Raw genomic sequence first — 13,115 nt, forward strand, 5'->3', positions numbered from 1 at the left:
TTCAACAAAAACAAAAAAGAAGAAAAAATGGAACTTTACGTACGAAGTCGGGCAGGAATTACGTTTCAATGGTAATTATGACGTTATTATTACGTCACGAAAAAATGTAAACAATAAACCCAAACACCTTTAAAAACCACTTAAACAAATTAGCAAATTAAAAAATGATGTGACGTCATCAAGTGATGACGTAGTTCATCGGATGGAGAAGCGACGTGTGTTGAGGTTTAATCTGTGAACACCGATGTGACGTAGAGGAGAGAACGCGGAGAGTAAAGTAGCCGGTTTCTTGTTAGATAGATCGCAAGCTAAAAACAAGAAAATTGTTATAATTTTTGATATGATATCTTACAACAAAAATGATGTTGCTTATAGTATATAGTAGATGGAAGGATTTCCCGTCTAGTGATTTTCCAAGCCTTTTAGACATACTAGTAAAATAGTTTCATATATTACGTGCTATGTCTAGGATAAATTTCAGATTTTAACTTTCTATATATAGTAAAATGACTAGATGACTAGTAAGTTGTCTTACCTTTTATCAAGTTTGTGACTGCCATTTCTTCTTCAAACTCGTACGCAACATCATCCAACATTAGGGCATGTTCCTCACAGCTGGTCACCGCCATAAGTCGGTTCATTTCGGCGCGGGTGTTTAGAAGTTGTCGGGCTAATTTGTGGTCCTCCATTCGCATTTTAATCTATACAAAAAATTTAATATTCTTTGTTTTGGGTTTTAATTTTGTTATTCTTGATATAATACATCTTTCAAATGTATTAATAAAAGGGTTGATAGTAGACTTATCGTTTAATAAATAAGTTTGACTTTTTCTCTCCAAGCGCAGTCAAAGCGTTTCTGCTTAAATTTATCGCGTTTTGCCTTCAGCGTAATGAAATTTTTTGGTGCTTAAGTTAAGCCATTCAAGAATTACAACCTACCAAGTCACTGCGTAACTTTCCAAGAGATTCGTTTAGATTTTTGTAGCGTTCAGTTTCGTCGTTAGCTTTTGTTTTATTATCAGAACTTTGTGGATTTACAGCAACATTTTGCGACGATGTAGCATCGTCATTCGACGTTGTAATTGTACAACATTGTGACGTCATATTGGAGTCCTTGTTGTTGTTTCCGTCGATGCTGAAGTTCTCTGGAATTGTGGTTTGTGCGATTCTACGGCACCTTCGAATCGGGGTGGGGGCCACGCTCTTTGGTGACGTCATCTTTGTTGGCGTGTTTTGATTCTCCTGAAACATTTGCGCATGAAACTCTCGTGACGTCATCTGCACAATAAATATAGACGTCATTAAAAAATGATTACGTCATTAAGAAAAACGATTACGTCATCAAGAAAATCTTATCAGGATAATTGATACGTCATAAAAAAATGGGGACGTCATTACGAAGAAATGATTACGTCATCAAGGAAAATGGTTACGTCTTTACGAAAATTGAAGACACCAATAAGGGATTGGAACATACGATAAAGATCATGGATCAAAGGTTAGCAAATTTTATTATTTTTTAAAACATTTTTTAAGTTAAATTAACCTTTGTCGAATCTTCAGTAGATACTTCCAGTTGTAAAGTGCTTTCGTCTTTGTTTTGTAACAAACTTTCGTCCACGATACTGTCCAAGTATTGTGGCTTGATTTTGCTCGCGTATTGACCACGTGACTTGCGATATTCGATAATCTGTTAGTTAAGTTAAATGTTGAATTAATATATGGAACATATACGGTAATCGTGTAGTAGTAATAATAGGTTTATGATGTAGAAGAGTGTATCAGTTTTTAAACTTAAAATAAAAAAGTTGTTAAATTTTAAGAGATTCGATTTTATTATCAAGTTTAAGGGCGTTACGTTAAAATTGTGGTCATTGATATTTTGTTGGGAGAAATGGCGCTAAATATACATTTTAATAAAAGTTTTTTAATATTTAATAAAGTTATTATTACCTGTTTCCATTGTACAACTGAAGGTCTTCTTGTTGTAAGTTTCAAGTTTTCAGAAATTTCTTTTAGTTTTCGTAAATCGTTCGAGGACGGAGTATTATCGTTCTCGTTGTGAATGTTGTATAATGACGTAATAGGCATGGTTTGTGGCGACATAGTAGAACTCATTTTTGATAACTGTTTTAACTGATTATATTTTTAAATTAAAAATATCTGTAAAATAAACAATTATGTTAAAAAATTCACTTCATCGCTATATGGGTTCATTTGTATTTGTTTTGACTCATCTACTTCCTTAATTTTATCAATTAAATATTAATTATTAAAGTTAGTGAAGTACCTGTTGTTAGTCAACCCCATACGCTTAAAACAAACACACTAACTTTTGACCGATGAGCCAACTGACAAGTTTACCAACTATACATAATAGCGCGCTCTTTTTATTGTTACGTCACGCTTTTTTCTGTTATTACGTCAAAAACATACCAATTCATGTCAGAACAGCTTGAATTTGAGCACATTTTTATTTGTTTATTATTTTGATTTCCATTCTAAAGGAAATGACGTAATCTGAAGGTATTTCCCCTTTTTGTGTTAATATTAATGAAATTTTAAACTCTAACTTCCGAAAGCCGGTTACAAATGGCACGGTCTATAAAAGAAAAACAATATTACGCCAACAACAAAGCTTTCATCTGGGTTAAATACTTATTTTCTTTTACTTTTTGGCTATCGTAATGACCCTGCCTCACTGTCTGATCTACGTTCATGATTACAACGTTATTTCTGTTATTATGACCGCACCACCCACTTGAATAATATTTGTTAGCAAATAATCGTCATCTGTATTGTCGCATTATGACATTCTGTTTATGGTCTAAAACTTGCATTTTAATATTTACATTTCTATGGTCGTGATCTGAATAATAATATATCAATACGTTACCTCTTTCTGCCTTTATAATAAGTAAACTAGTTGAATTAAATGACGCAAATGCCAAATGACCTTAACTTGCCCGTAAATTTTCCATGTTTGCATATACGTTTTAGCCTATTTAGCAAATTTTTCTCATTAAAAGGTATACAACAAATCATTACCTTTTAAAGTATAGCATTTGCTTTTCCAAAGCAAAACCATACGTTCTAATTTTTGTATTAACGTCGCCTTTTTTTGCATGTATTAAAAGATTATAACTTTAAACGTAACACTTTGGAAGGCGGTAGTTTGTAACTGTTACCTTCTCTGTACTTACTGGTACAGCTACTTTAACAACAAAAAAATCTCGAAAATTCGACCTGGGAGAGATTTGGTAATTTAAAAACTTCACAGCGGGCCATTTTTCGTTCAATATTTGACAACTTTCAAACTGTGAGGAGTTTGGAAATTTCAATGAAATGTTTTTATTCAACTTTCTGTAAATTATTTCTAAATAATAGCACAAAAGGATTTACAGAAAACTAATGAGGCCAAATTGAGGCTAACTAGTCCTTTATCCAATTCAAAAATTGTTTATACTTTTCTTTGTCAAATCTTATCGGTACTCTATAGCAAACTTAAGTAAAAAACTAAGTTAATTTAAGCAATTTTTAACAACCAACAAAACTATAGGGCATTAAAAAATCTTTTTTATTTTCTTTCTTTAAAAATCTTTAAATATTTTAGATCTACTTTTAAAGATTTATTTAATTTATCTGATGGCCAAAGCAAACATCTTAACCGAATATGCCTTGTTGACTAACCGAGTGGTCTAAGCTCGTTAAGGCATAAACTTTAATTACTTTAAAGTTGCATATAGCCCAATGTTTTAATAATAAAATCATTAATCCCTAGCCAACTACATTAAGTCTTAGATAATAAAAACGTCAACATACAATAAATTGTGGCCGCCTACTTAATCTATTTGAAAGTAATTCTTATTTAAGACTCGGTTTGACCTGCGTTAATACAGCAACCAGCAGGTGAATAAGTGTTTTACATATCGGATTATAAAGTGTTTTTCTTAATACAAGTGGCGATTTTATTAATGCATTACCCAGTGTTTTTATTAGGGCAGCTGCTCGTACCAAACGACAACACGTGACGTGCGCGATCCGCGATAATGACGTCATAAAACTATTAAAATCTCTTCTACCTGGTTGGTTACTGGTGATATTATTTTGCGATGTAAACATTGGCGCCGTAGACTAACTAGTCGTTGCAATATTTAATGATTTAATAATCGCAGTAAAGAGAAATTAAAACATATCTGCAAACTACCATTTGATTTGCTAAATGTCTTGGTGCAATAATGTAGATAACCCTTTTTTATTAAATTGAGTTAACAATTAAATATTTCGCAAATAGACCTGTTTATAAACTTTATGCTATCTTCTAAACATTGGAATGCAATCTATTTCATTTTACAAAAACTATATTTCTTTGCGTTAAAGAAACTTTAGAGATATGTACAAGTACCGTTTCAACAACACTATACCTACTTACGACCAGTTAAAGATGTTTAATTACAAAACTTACATTCATTTACTGTTTAATATTAAATTTTTACACGTTATCTTTAGAATATTTCTTGCTAATATAGTTTAAAATAACTTTGTATTTACAATAATGATAATGCATGCTACTTATCGCGTATTAACCCTTATTCAGTTACTTATTAACTTGCTTAATTCACCAAATGACTCTTTATACAATAACTTGATGAATATACAACTTCTGTGTGCTAATGTTGACGTTGCTCTAATGCTTTATACCAAAGTTGATCCAGACCGTTGTTTTTTTCGTCTGAATAGCTAGGTTTAATGCAAATATTGACACGGGATTATTTTGGCGGCAACATAGGAAGCAAGCTAATTAGTTGCTAATTAGTACGGCGCGGCGACGATTTTCGCACTTAGTTTACATTCTCACCTTGATATTACTTTCTCTGTTTATGTTTATTATCAACAACTTTCGCGTATGTGCTGTTGTTTGTTATGATTAAGTTGTAACTTATATTTTTATAATAATGATGGGGTAAAAGTTTTTTTTAGTAAGGTCGATCTAATGTTCGATATACTTTTAACAATGTTGCAGCTAATTTTTGTTTTATCATTTGATGGGTAGAATTTTTCACACATTTAGTTGTAAGGTGTTTATCACATTTAGATATACAAGTTTTACACTTGATATTATAATAGATTATTTTATTTACACGTACCATAACAAGGTATAGTACATTACAGTGGCAATTTAAAAAAAATTGAAGCGCTTTGAGTTTGTACAAATATGGAGAAAACATTTTTTAAGTCAAATGTTTTTTTTTAAATGTTTAAATATAAGTGCAAGTTATAATGGGATAATGACGTAGAAAAAAGATGATATATATTCTTGTGACGTCATTATACTTTAAGATTACTTCGTTTTTTGTTAAGTGAATTTAAACTCCAGAGTTATTGTAGATCCATTGCCTTTTCTCCGTTACCTGAAAATGATTAAAATAAAATTAACAGACTTAAAATAATTAAATCTAATTTGCAATTATGTATGTCTGTAAATTAAAAATTAATTTTTTTACAAAAGTTTCTATTCCATTTAAAAATAATATATTTGTGAATTCCCGTTTTAACATGGAACCCATAAAATATATAGAATAAAATAGACCAAGCTAATTAAATTAATAAAATGGATCAAATTAATTAAACCCTAATTCATTTGTTTTATTCCATCCACGTGATTTATTCTATTTTCTTTCTATTATCATTTAATTCAGTATTCTTTATGCTCTACTTACCCTTTGATACACTCCTGGCTTGTTGACTTCAGCGCATTGGTAACCCCACGATACAATTCCAACCAAGACAAATTGGTTTTGGTTGTTCTCAATAACCAACGGACCACCAGAATCACCCTTGAAAAAACACAAATTTTTTGGTTGTAAATTTTTGTTTGGTTGAATTTTTTTTTGTTTGGTTGAATTTTTTTTGTTTGGTTGAATTTTTGTTCGGTCACGGGTTAAAACTTTAGGGTTTTTGTGTTTTGCATCAGTTGTGTAACTTAATTATTTAGAGATGGATTTATTAGAATTATTTGTTTTTAAATTATTGTTTTGGTTATCATAGAGCTTTATCAGTGTAGCCATGTGGTTTTTAGTTATAGCTTAACAATATCAACAACTCCATTGGCATGTTAAGCAAAATTTATATAAATTTTACATATCGTTTGTTTGACAATTTTTGCAATTAAATTTTAAGATAATTTGTTGATTTCTTACTTGGCAAGAATCTTTTTGTCCTTGTTGATAACCAGCGCACACCATGTCGTCCGTCACTTCGTAGTCTCTTCCAGTTTCCAGTGCCAACCAGTTGTTACAATCGCTGTTGCTTTGAATAACGACATCAACTTGTTGCAGCTCTTCACTTGCAACAAAAGCCTGTCCGGCTGTTTGTAAATAAAATATGGTTTATTATTGAAAAATCTTCTGTTAAAATGTCCCTAAATCTATTATGTTAAAATGTTGTACAACATTTTATACATTTCACATAAAGAAACAACATTTTACATCAAGAAATGTTATACAATGTCTTATAAATAGGTTAAGCAAAAATGGCTTAATAATATTGATATGTAATTTTGATTGATAAATACTTACTTTGGGTATTACCCCAGCCTGATACAAGAGCTACAGTGCCTCTGTTTAAAGCTTGGCCGTTACTTGGAAGGCAAACTGGTCGAATGTAGTCTGTGAAAGTGACCGGATTTGTAAGCCTGATAAGAGCGATGTCATGTTCGCTAGTTTGATGGTTGTAGTCCTCGTACACCTTAATCTCTGCGAACTCCACTCTAAGCTCGCTGGCATCGGTGGTACTACGTCGATGTTTGCCCAAAAAGGCGAAATATCTTGAAGGATTGGGGTTCAAGTTTCTGTATAAAAAATCATACAATTAAGATGTCTTTACATATATACTAGCATATAAATGTTAAAAATTTTCAAATATTAAAATATGATTAAAGGTATATTGTATGCTAGTTGAAAGGTTTCACTTATAAATAGGTCAAACAACAACTTTTAGTTTGGTGTATCAATGATTCACCCATTAAAACAATGTGCCGCTGTTACAAGAAATTCATTGCTTATCAAAGTGGCCCCACAGATGTCCAGGTTGTTCTCATTCCTCAAACTTACCATCCATGGAATAGAACCGCGTTTTGCAGTTACACCTTTAAACAATTTAAAAAGTTTAAAACACAGAAATAAAAACAAGTAATACATTAGCAAGAGTAATGATTTTGAAACAATCTTTAGATCAAATTTTAGATATTTTTAAATTAATCACCTCCAATGATTCTGTGGCTAAATCGCAACGAAACAGATGGCACTCCGCAGCTTCCAGAATATGTCACTAAAATATCAAAAAATAAAGTATTACTTTATGCGAAAAAATTTTGTCATATACTCTTTATTTCTATATAGGCAGAAAAGGTATTTGAAACATCGTGATTAGATTTTTATATTACCTTAGAATGATAAGATTGATTATTTTTTAAGGGAAGAGTATGTGCTGTTATAACGTATTTAAGCTACCTTTAAACGCCGGACTTAAGAAAGACTAATAAGGCATTAAACCTGATATATTTGTTTGATTTGTTTATTTTTTACAAGTTTTGTTTTACCTCCGCTGGTGCTGACTTGAGTTGTTGTTGTAGGTTGAGTTGTAGCGCCTCCACCACAAGTACCACAGCTTAGTTGGCAGTATTTGTTCATGTATTGAACGTAGTCTTTTGTGCAAAAACCTCGGGCTTTCCATGCCTCACAACTATAATACACAACAAGATTTAAAAGACAGCATTAAAAAAAATTAATAAAGTTAATATTACAATATGTCTTTCATGTAAAGGTGATTCAACTTTGTATTATTGAACTTTGTAACAGGTTGAGTGGTACGATTTTTCTATTATTTATACTTTAAAACTTTTTTTAAAGACTATAAAGTATAAATTTTATGTGAATTCTTACCTGTCTTTGTCGTTTTTGCACACTACCGGCCCCACAGTAGTCGTTGTTGTGACCTGACCTGGACAGAGACCGCAACTTCGTTTGCATTGAACTCTCATAAAGTCGACATATTTCTCATTACAGAAATTCATTTCTTGCCAAATTGGACAGTTTCTAATAAAAGCATCAACATTTACCATTTAACAAAACTCTTTTATTTAAATAAGTAAAGAACAAATTAATTGAAGTTAAACTTACTCTTGGTAAACATCTTCGCATTGTGTTACACCTGAAACAGTAAAAATAAGTTTGTTAAAACATAAATAGAGTTTAGGTTATACATGTTGCAAAATGTGCTTTTAAACCTACTTGTCACTGTGCATATCTTGCAAGAGCGACGGCAATTCTTTTCCAAAAACGCCACAAACTGCGGGTTGGAACAATGGTTCTGTCCGGCCCAGTATTCGCAATATCTAACAATAATAAAGGGGTTGAAAAAAATGTTTTAAAACAGTGTTGCATTTGTTTAAATAATTTGACACTACACCAAATATAATTACAGTTTTTATAGCTTTTTTATAATAAGTAAACAACTGGATTTAAAAGTGCGCGAGATGCTTTGTTCTTACTCGTTGTCATCTTTGCATTCTCCTCCATTCCCTCCATTTCCTCCATTTCCACCGCTTGTTGTAGTAGTGGTTGTGGCTCTTGTTGTAGTTGTCGTGGTAGGGACCGTGGTGGTTGTTGTTGCTTCTGTAAACATTTATTGTGATTTAATTATAACAATGTAGTTCAACCTTACATGCTTCATTTTAACAGTAATATAGTCGCAACATCTTTTACCTTATTGTTAAAAATACAAGTTTTTGTTTTAAAGGCTATAATTTAGGTATAAATATTGTTCTATAATTTTTCACTGCATGCAGTTCTATCAGCAACCTAATAATATTTTTAGTGGATTAGGTTGGATAGTTGTTTTAAAAATTTTTCGCTTTCACTTACGACTTCCTGAGCAATAATGGGCATTTAGTTGAGCAATATCGTTTTCTGAGAGTCCATTTCTTTGCGCTTCAATGGGGACTCCATTTCTTTTAAAAGTTAAAAATAAGTTTTAATAAAAAATTGTCTTTTTATTCCATAAAAACCATCTATATTACATCCGTTTATTCCTAAACTAGTCCACACCCATTCTTACGGGCGAAATTTCAATTTTTGTAATTTGGTTGCAACTTCAAACTAAAATTTGCCTGCGATAAATTAAGCGCGCACCACAAACGGCAGTTTTATAAATTTTTAAGGCATATAAGTTGGACTTATTTTATGTACATATATAATACATATATGATATATACATAAAGCCCTTTTTGTATAAATTTTTGTTAACATTGCGCTTACTTGTCTGTTATTGTTGGCTTGTTCCCATAATCGATGCTGAAAGCGAAACCTCCGTAATGCATAACAGAGCCTGTGTCGTACGGAACACCGAACAAAAGATCCCCAGTTTGCAATTTAAAGTTGTTTTGTGCCCCTAAAAAAAAGAAAAAGGGCTTTAAAATGCGACCTCAAGTTTTAAATGTTTAGTTTTTTTTCCTACACAATAAAAAATCGCGTACAACGTAATGACGCCATCAAGAGTTCGGCTCAGGCTTTTTGTAGACGCAAAAATATTTATAATTACTTTTCTTAACCCAGTACAACTTAAATATATATATTAGATAGCTGTATTTTGGCTAAGTTTTTATTTAAAATAGTTCTTACGCTGTTCAATGTTCTCCCAGATAATGTTAACATGTTGATCTCGATCGCTTCTACTTTGCTCATGCCAGAACCCAAGTGCGTGCATAAATTCGTGTTGAATCGTTCCTGGCGATAAACATCCGTTGCCCAAAGTGATCTAGTAATAATATGTTAAGTTTAAATTAAATACTCTTGAGACAAATACTATGAAGCCTCTTTCTACACCATAACACCTTTAGGACAGGCTTCCAGTAAGTTAGATACCCTGTAGGTATTAACTTTAAGTATGTAACAAAAAAATTATTGCATTCTTAAGATTTTTCCTTTGCCCTTTTTTACTTTGCACCTAAGACAGTACTTAGTAAGGTGAATACCCCGTGGATAGCATCTCAAGTTTTTATCAGAAATGTTCTTACCCATTTAATACAATCTAATTATATTGCTGGTCTGCACCACTTTTCTATATCTATCAAATCTTTTATTTTTGGAAGCTATATGTTTTGGTAAGTATTTTTGGAAGCTATATGTTTTGGTAAGTATTTTTGGAAGCTATATGTTCTGGTAAGTATTTTTGGAAGCTATATGTTCTGGTAATTTATCACGTGAACTCACATATTGCTCTTACATGCTTACCGTTTGTTTTGATCCAATTCTACCGATGTACGAACTACATCCAGTCTGTCCGCCTTGGATCTCAACGTAATCTCTTTGTCCGCTGTAAGGAACCATCTCAATACAAGTTCTTTGACGATATAGATCGAGATGTTGTCTGATGAGACTTTGTGCTCGTGAATCTGTTTAATAAATTTTATTATAAAATCAAACAAAATCAAATTGTGGTTGAGCAAATAGAAAAGTTAGCTTGGTTTTTATTACCCTCCTATATTTGTATTTACAATTTTAATAATTATCAGGGTCTGAGTGACTTTTTTAAATGTGACACACTTACCAACTGAACCATCAAAGGTGTAAGGAACTTGAACTCTTCCATTTACGCTGGGCCATTTTAAATCACGATTACTGATAGCTCCTCTTTGTTCCTTATCGTTATCTTCACAAACAAAACCAAATTTCTCCAGTAGCATGTAGTAGTCTTCATCTAAAAGTAAAGCATTTAAAAGGGTTGGTCAAAAATTAACATCAACGAAATATTAAATTACTTTTTACATAGGGAGTTAATATTTTTTTAAATGTAAAAGGAAGTTTAAAACTTATCCAATAAATAGCATACAATAAAAAAAACAAATATACATGTATGTTTAAAACATTTTGTTGTTGTTTCAACGTATTGGATTATTAATTGCGTATAACTATATCTAGAATGAAATCATACTGTTAGAATCTATTCAATGAATGACGAATACAAAGCTTTCCTTTACAAACTAAAGCTTTCCTTTACAAACTATGTCGCATAATAACGTCACTTGGAAAAAAGTTGTTTTTATTACACTTTCTTAGTGCGTACACTTTTTCTAAATCTTATATTGATTGACTTTACTTTGCCATACAATTCAAAGCAAATTGAAGACTCATTTCTTAAGCGTAACCGAACAAATATGTTACCGAGTCTATAAAACTTTTAAATTAAACAGCGTATGGTCAACTACCTGAGTCAATAATAATGTCCCCAAACATTCCAGATTTGATACAAGTTGTACAGTCCGGGCACCCGTCGTCCTTGACAACATGACCGAATAAAGGACATTCTCTCATGCACTCCTGCTCTGGACAATGACTTGGGAATGTTGTTCGTTGCGTTCCTTTAAATAAAGGGTTTGTTATTAAATATGCAAGACAAAGATGGACAATATAAAAAAAAATTAATTTATGTTTTTTTACTTCATTTTGATAGTAGCGTTAGCTAATACAAATAATTTTCTAGATATATTTTGTTATATTAATTTGGCAATATTTTATACTTTATTCAAATTAACCATTTTTCAAAACCAATATCTGTATTAAAAATATTTGTTAATTTACATAAATACGTTAAGCTAAAATTTAATAAAAACTTACGACTGCCTCCAGTTGTTTCATCTTTGTAAGGATCAACATTTTCATTTGGATCAACAACCAATGTCGAGCCTAAATTAATAACGTAATGACATTATTAAATTATTATTTACTAGCTGCATTTTTTTAAAGGTTTATTGAATAGTATAAATGAATTATTTTATTTTATATATATTTTTTATTTAAAAAGTTTTTATTTTAAGGCTGTATAAATAATTACATAATATTTTATTTTATTAATTTGCAAATAGATATCTAATCTTGAATTGCCAATAATAAATTATTTTAAATGAAATATTTTTTTTCTAATAGACTTATTTTGTTGTCATTTCATTTGCTTACCATTTGCAAGTTTGCATATAACACAAACTAAAAGAATAAGAACCGTCTTCATTTTAATAATAAAGTCCTATTTCCCTTAAAGTTTTTTCAAGTTTTTGTCTTGTATGCACAAAATTGTTCAAACTCTTAAATGAGTAAAGGTGGCTTCGGAAGTCCTTTATGTAGAACAATGTATCTCTTCGATGATTATTCTTATTAGGAAGTGTGACGTTGCAACTAAAAGTTATTCATTGCCCTACACTGCTTTCTAATTGTATAAATAAAATTGCAATACAGAATTAAACATACATTTAGGTCATATGTAGGTTACCAAAGTTGTTATGTTGTTTAAATTAAAACCATTTTAAACCATTTTGCAAAATTTTTTAATTTGGTTTAAAATGTTTATTGAAATTACACTATTTTTGATCACAACAATTTATAAAAAATTTTGTATTTTAAAACATGCCTTAAAATAGATTTTTTTAAAGTTAATTTTTATTTTTCCTTGAATTAATTTTGGTTTTTTTTTCGTTTAATTTTTTTATTATTTTTTAAAATGAATTCCCATTTAGGCAAATTAATATACGAATGTAATTAACCTATTAAATTCATATATGGATTGTTTGATTATCAAAGTAAATTAATTTTCTATTTTGTGCAATTTAGGATAAGTTTATATTTAAATTTCAAGATACACGTTTTAATTTTAACTGTTTAGTCATACTTGTAACGTAGGTTAAATGATAACCAGAAACTGTGACGTAAGAATGCTGATGATTTAATTGTTTGTGATGTCACAAAAATGCGTAATATCTAAACCCTGTTTACCTTCGCTATTTTTGACGTTTTAAGGATATGTTGTTTAAAATTCAATTCCTAATAAGAATATATACTTTAAATAGAATAACAAAATTTAATTATTTTTCGCACTTTTTTTGTTACTTTAAATAAATTTTTAATTTTTGTTTTTAATAACTACGTCTAAGTTGTTTGTTTGATAATTTTGTTTGTGATTAATTTAACAACAACTACGTTAAAGGGATGATAAGAACATTTGTGATATCATATTACGTATTCTAGGGTGGTATATGCAAAACAAGTGATTTAAATACGTTAACA

At 30.6% G+C, this 13,115-nt stretch overlaps 2 protein-coding genes across 2 annotated transcripts; both read right to left on the reverse strand.

Moving 5' to 3' along the window:
* Positions 1-187: 187 nt before the first annotated feature.
* Positions 188-2,118, reverse strand: LOC145759574 (uncharacterized). The gene is made up of 5 exons (XM_082573424.1): positions 1,954-2,118; positions 1,547-1,690; positions 940-1,278; positions 536-701; positions 188-308 (listed from the first exon to the last, which is right to left on the reverse strand). Exons 1-5 carry the CDS (start codon positions 2,116-2,118, stop codon positions 196-198), a joined length of 927 nt encoding a protein of 308 aa, XP_082429550.1. The 3' UTR covers positions 188-195.
* Positions 2,119-5,179: 3,061 nt separating this feature from the next.
* Positions 5,180-12,133, reverse strand: LOC145759390 (uncharacterized). The gene is made up of 19 exons (XM_082573209.1): positions 12,015-12,133; positions 11,676-11,744; positions 11,267-11,419; positions 10,609-10,758; positions 10,293-10,453; positions 9,681-9,816; positions 9,318-9,450; positions 8,925-9,010; positions 8,552-8,675; positions 8,292-8,395; positions 8,181-8,211; positions 7,944-8,096; positions 7,601-7,743; positions 7,264-7,329; positions 7,021-7,147; positions 6,579-6,850; positions 6,201-6,367; positions 5,721-5,837; positions 5,180-5,411 (listed from the first exon to the last, which is right to left on the reverse strand). The coding sequence occupies exons 1-19, from the start codon at positions 12,064-12,066 to the stop codon at positions 5,367-5,369; spliced, it is 2,289 nt and encodes a 762-aa protein (XP_082429335.1). The 5' UTR covers positions 12,067-12,133; the 3' UTR covers positions 5,180-5,366.
* Positions 12,134-13,115: the final 982 nt, after the last annotated feature.

The sequence above is a fragment of the Corella eumyota genome, chromosome 7 (genome assembly GCF_963082875.1).
Source record: "Corella eumyota chromosome 7, kaCorEumy4.1, whole genome shotgun sequence".
NCBI classification, from domain to species: Eukaryota; Metazoa; Chordata; class Ascidiacea; order Phlebobranchia; family Corellidae; genus Corella; species Corella eumyota.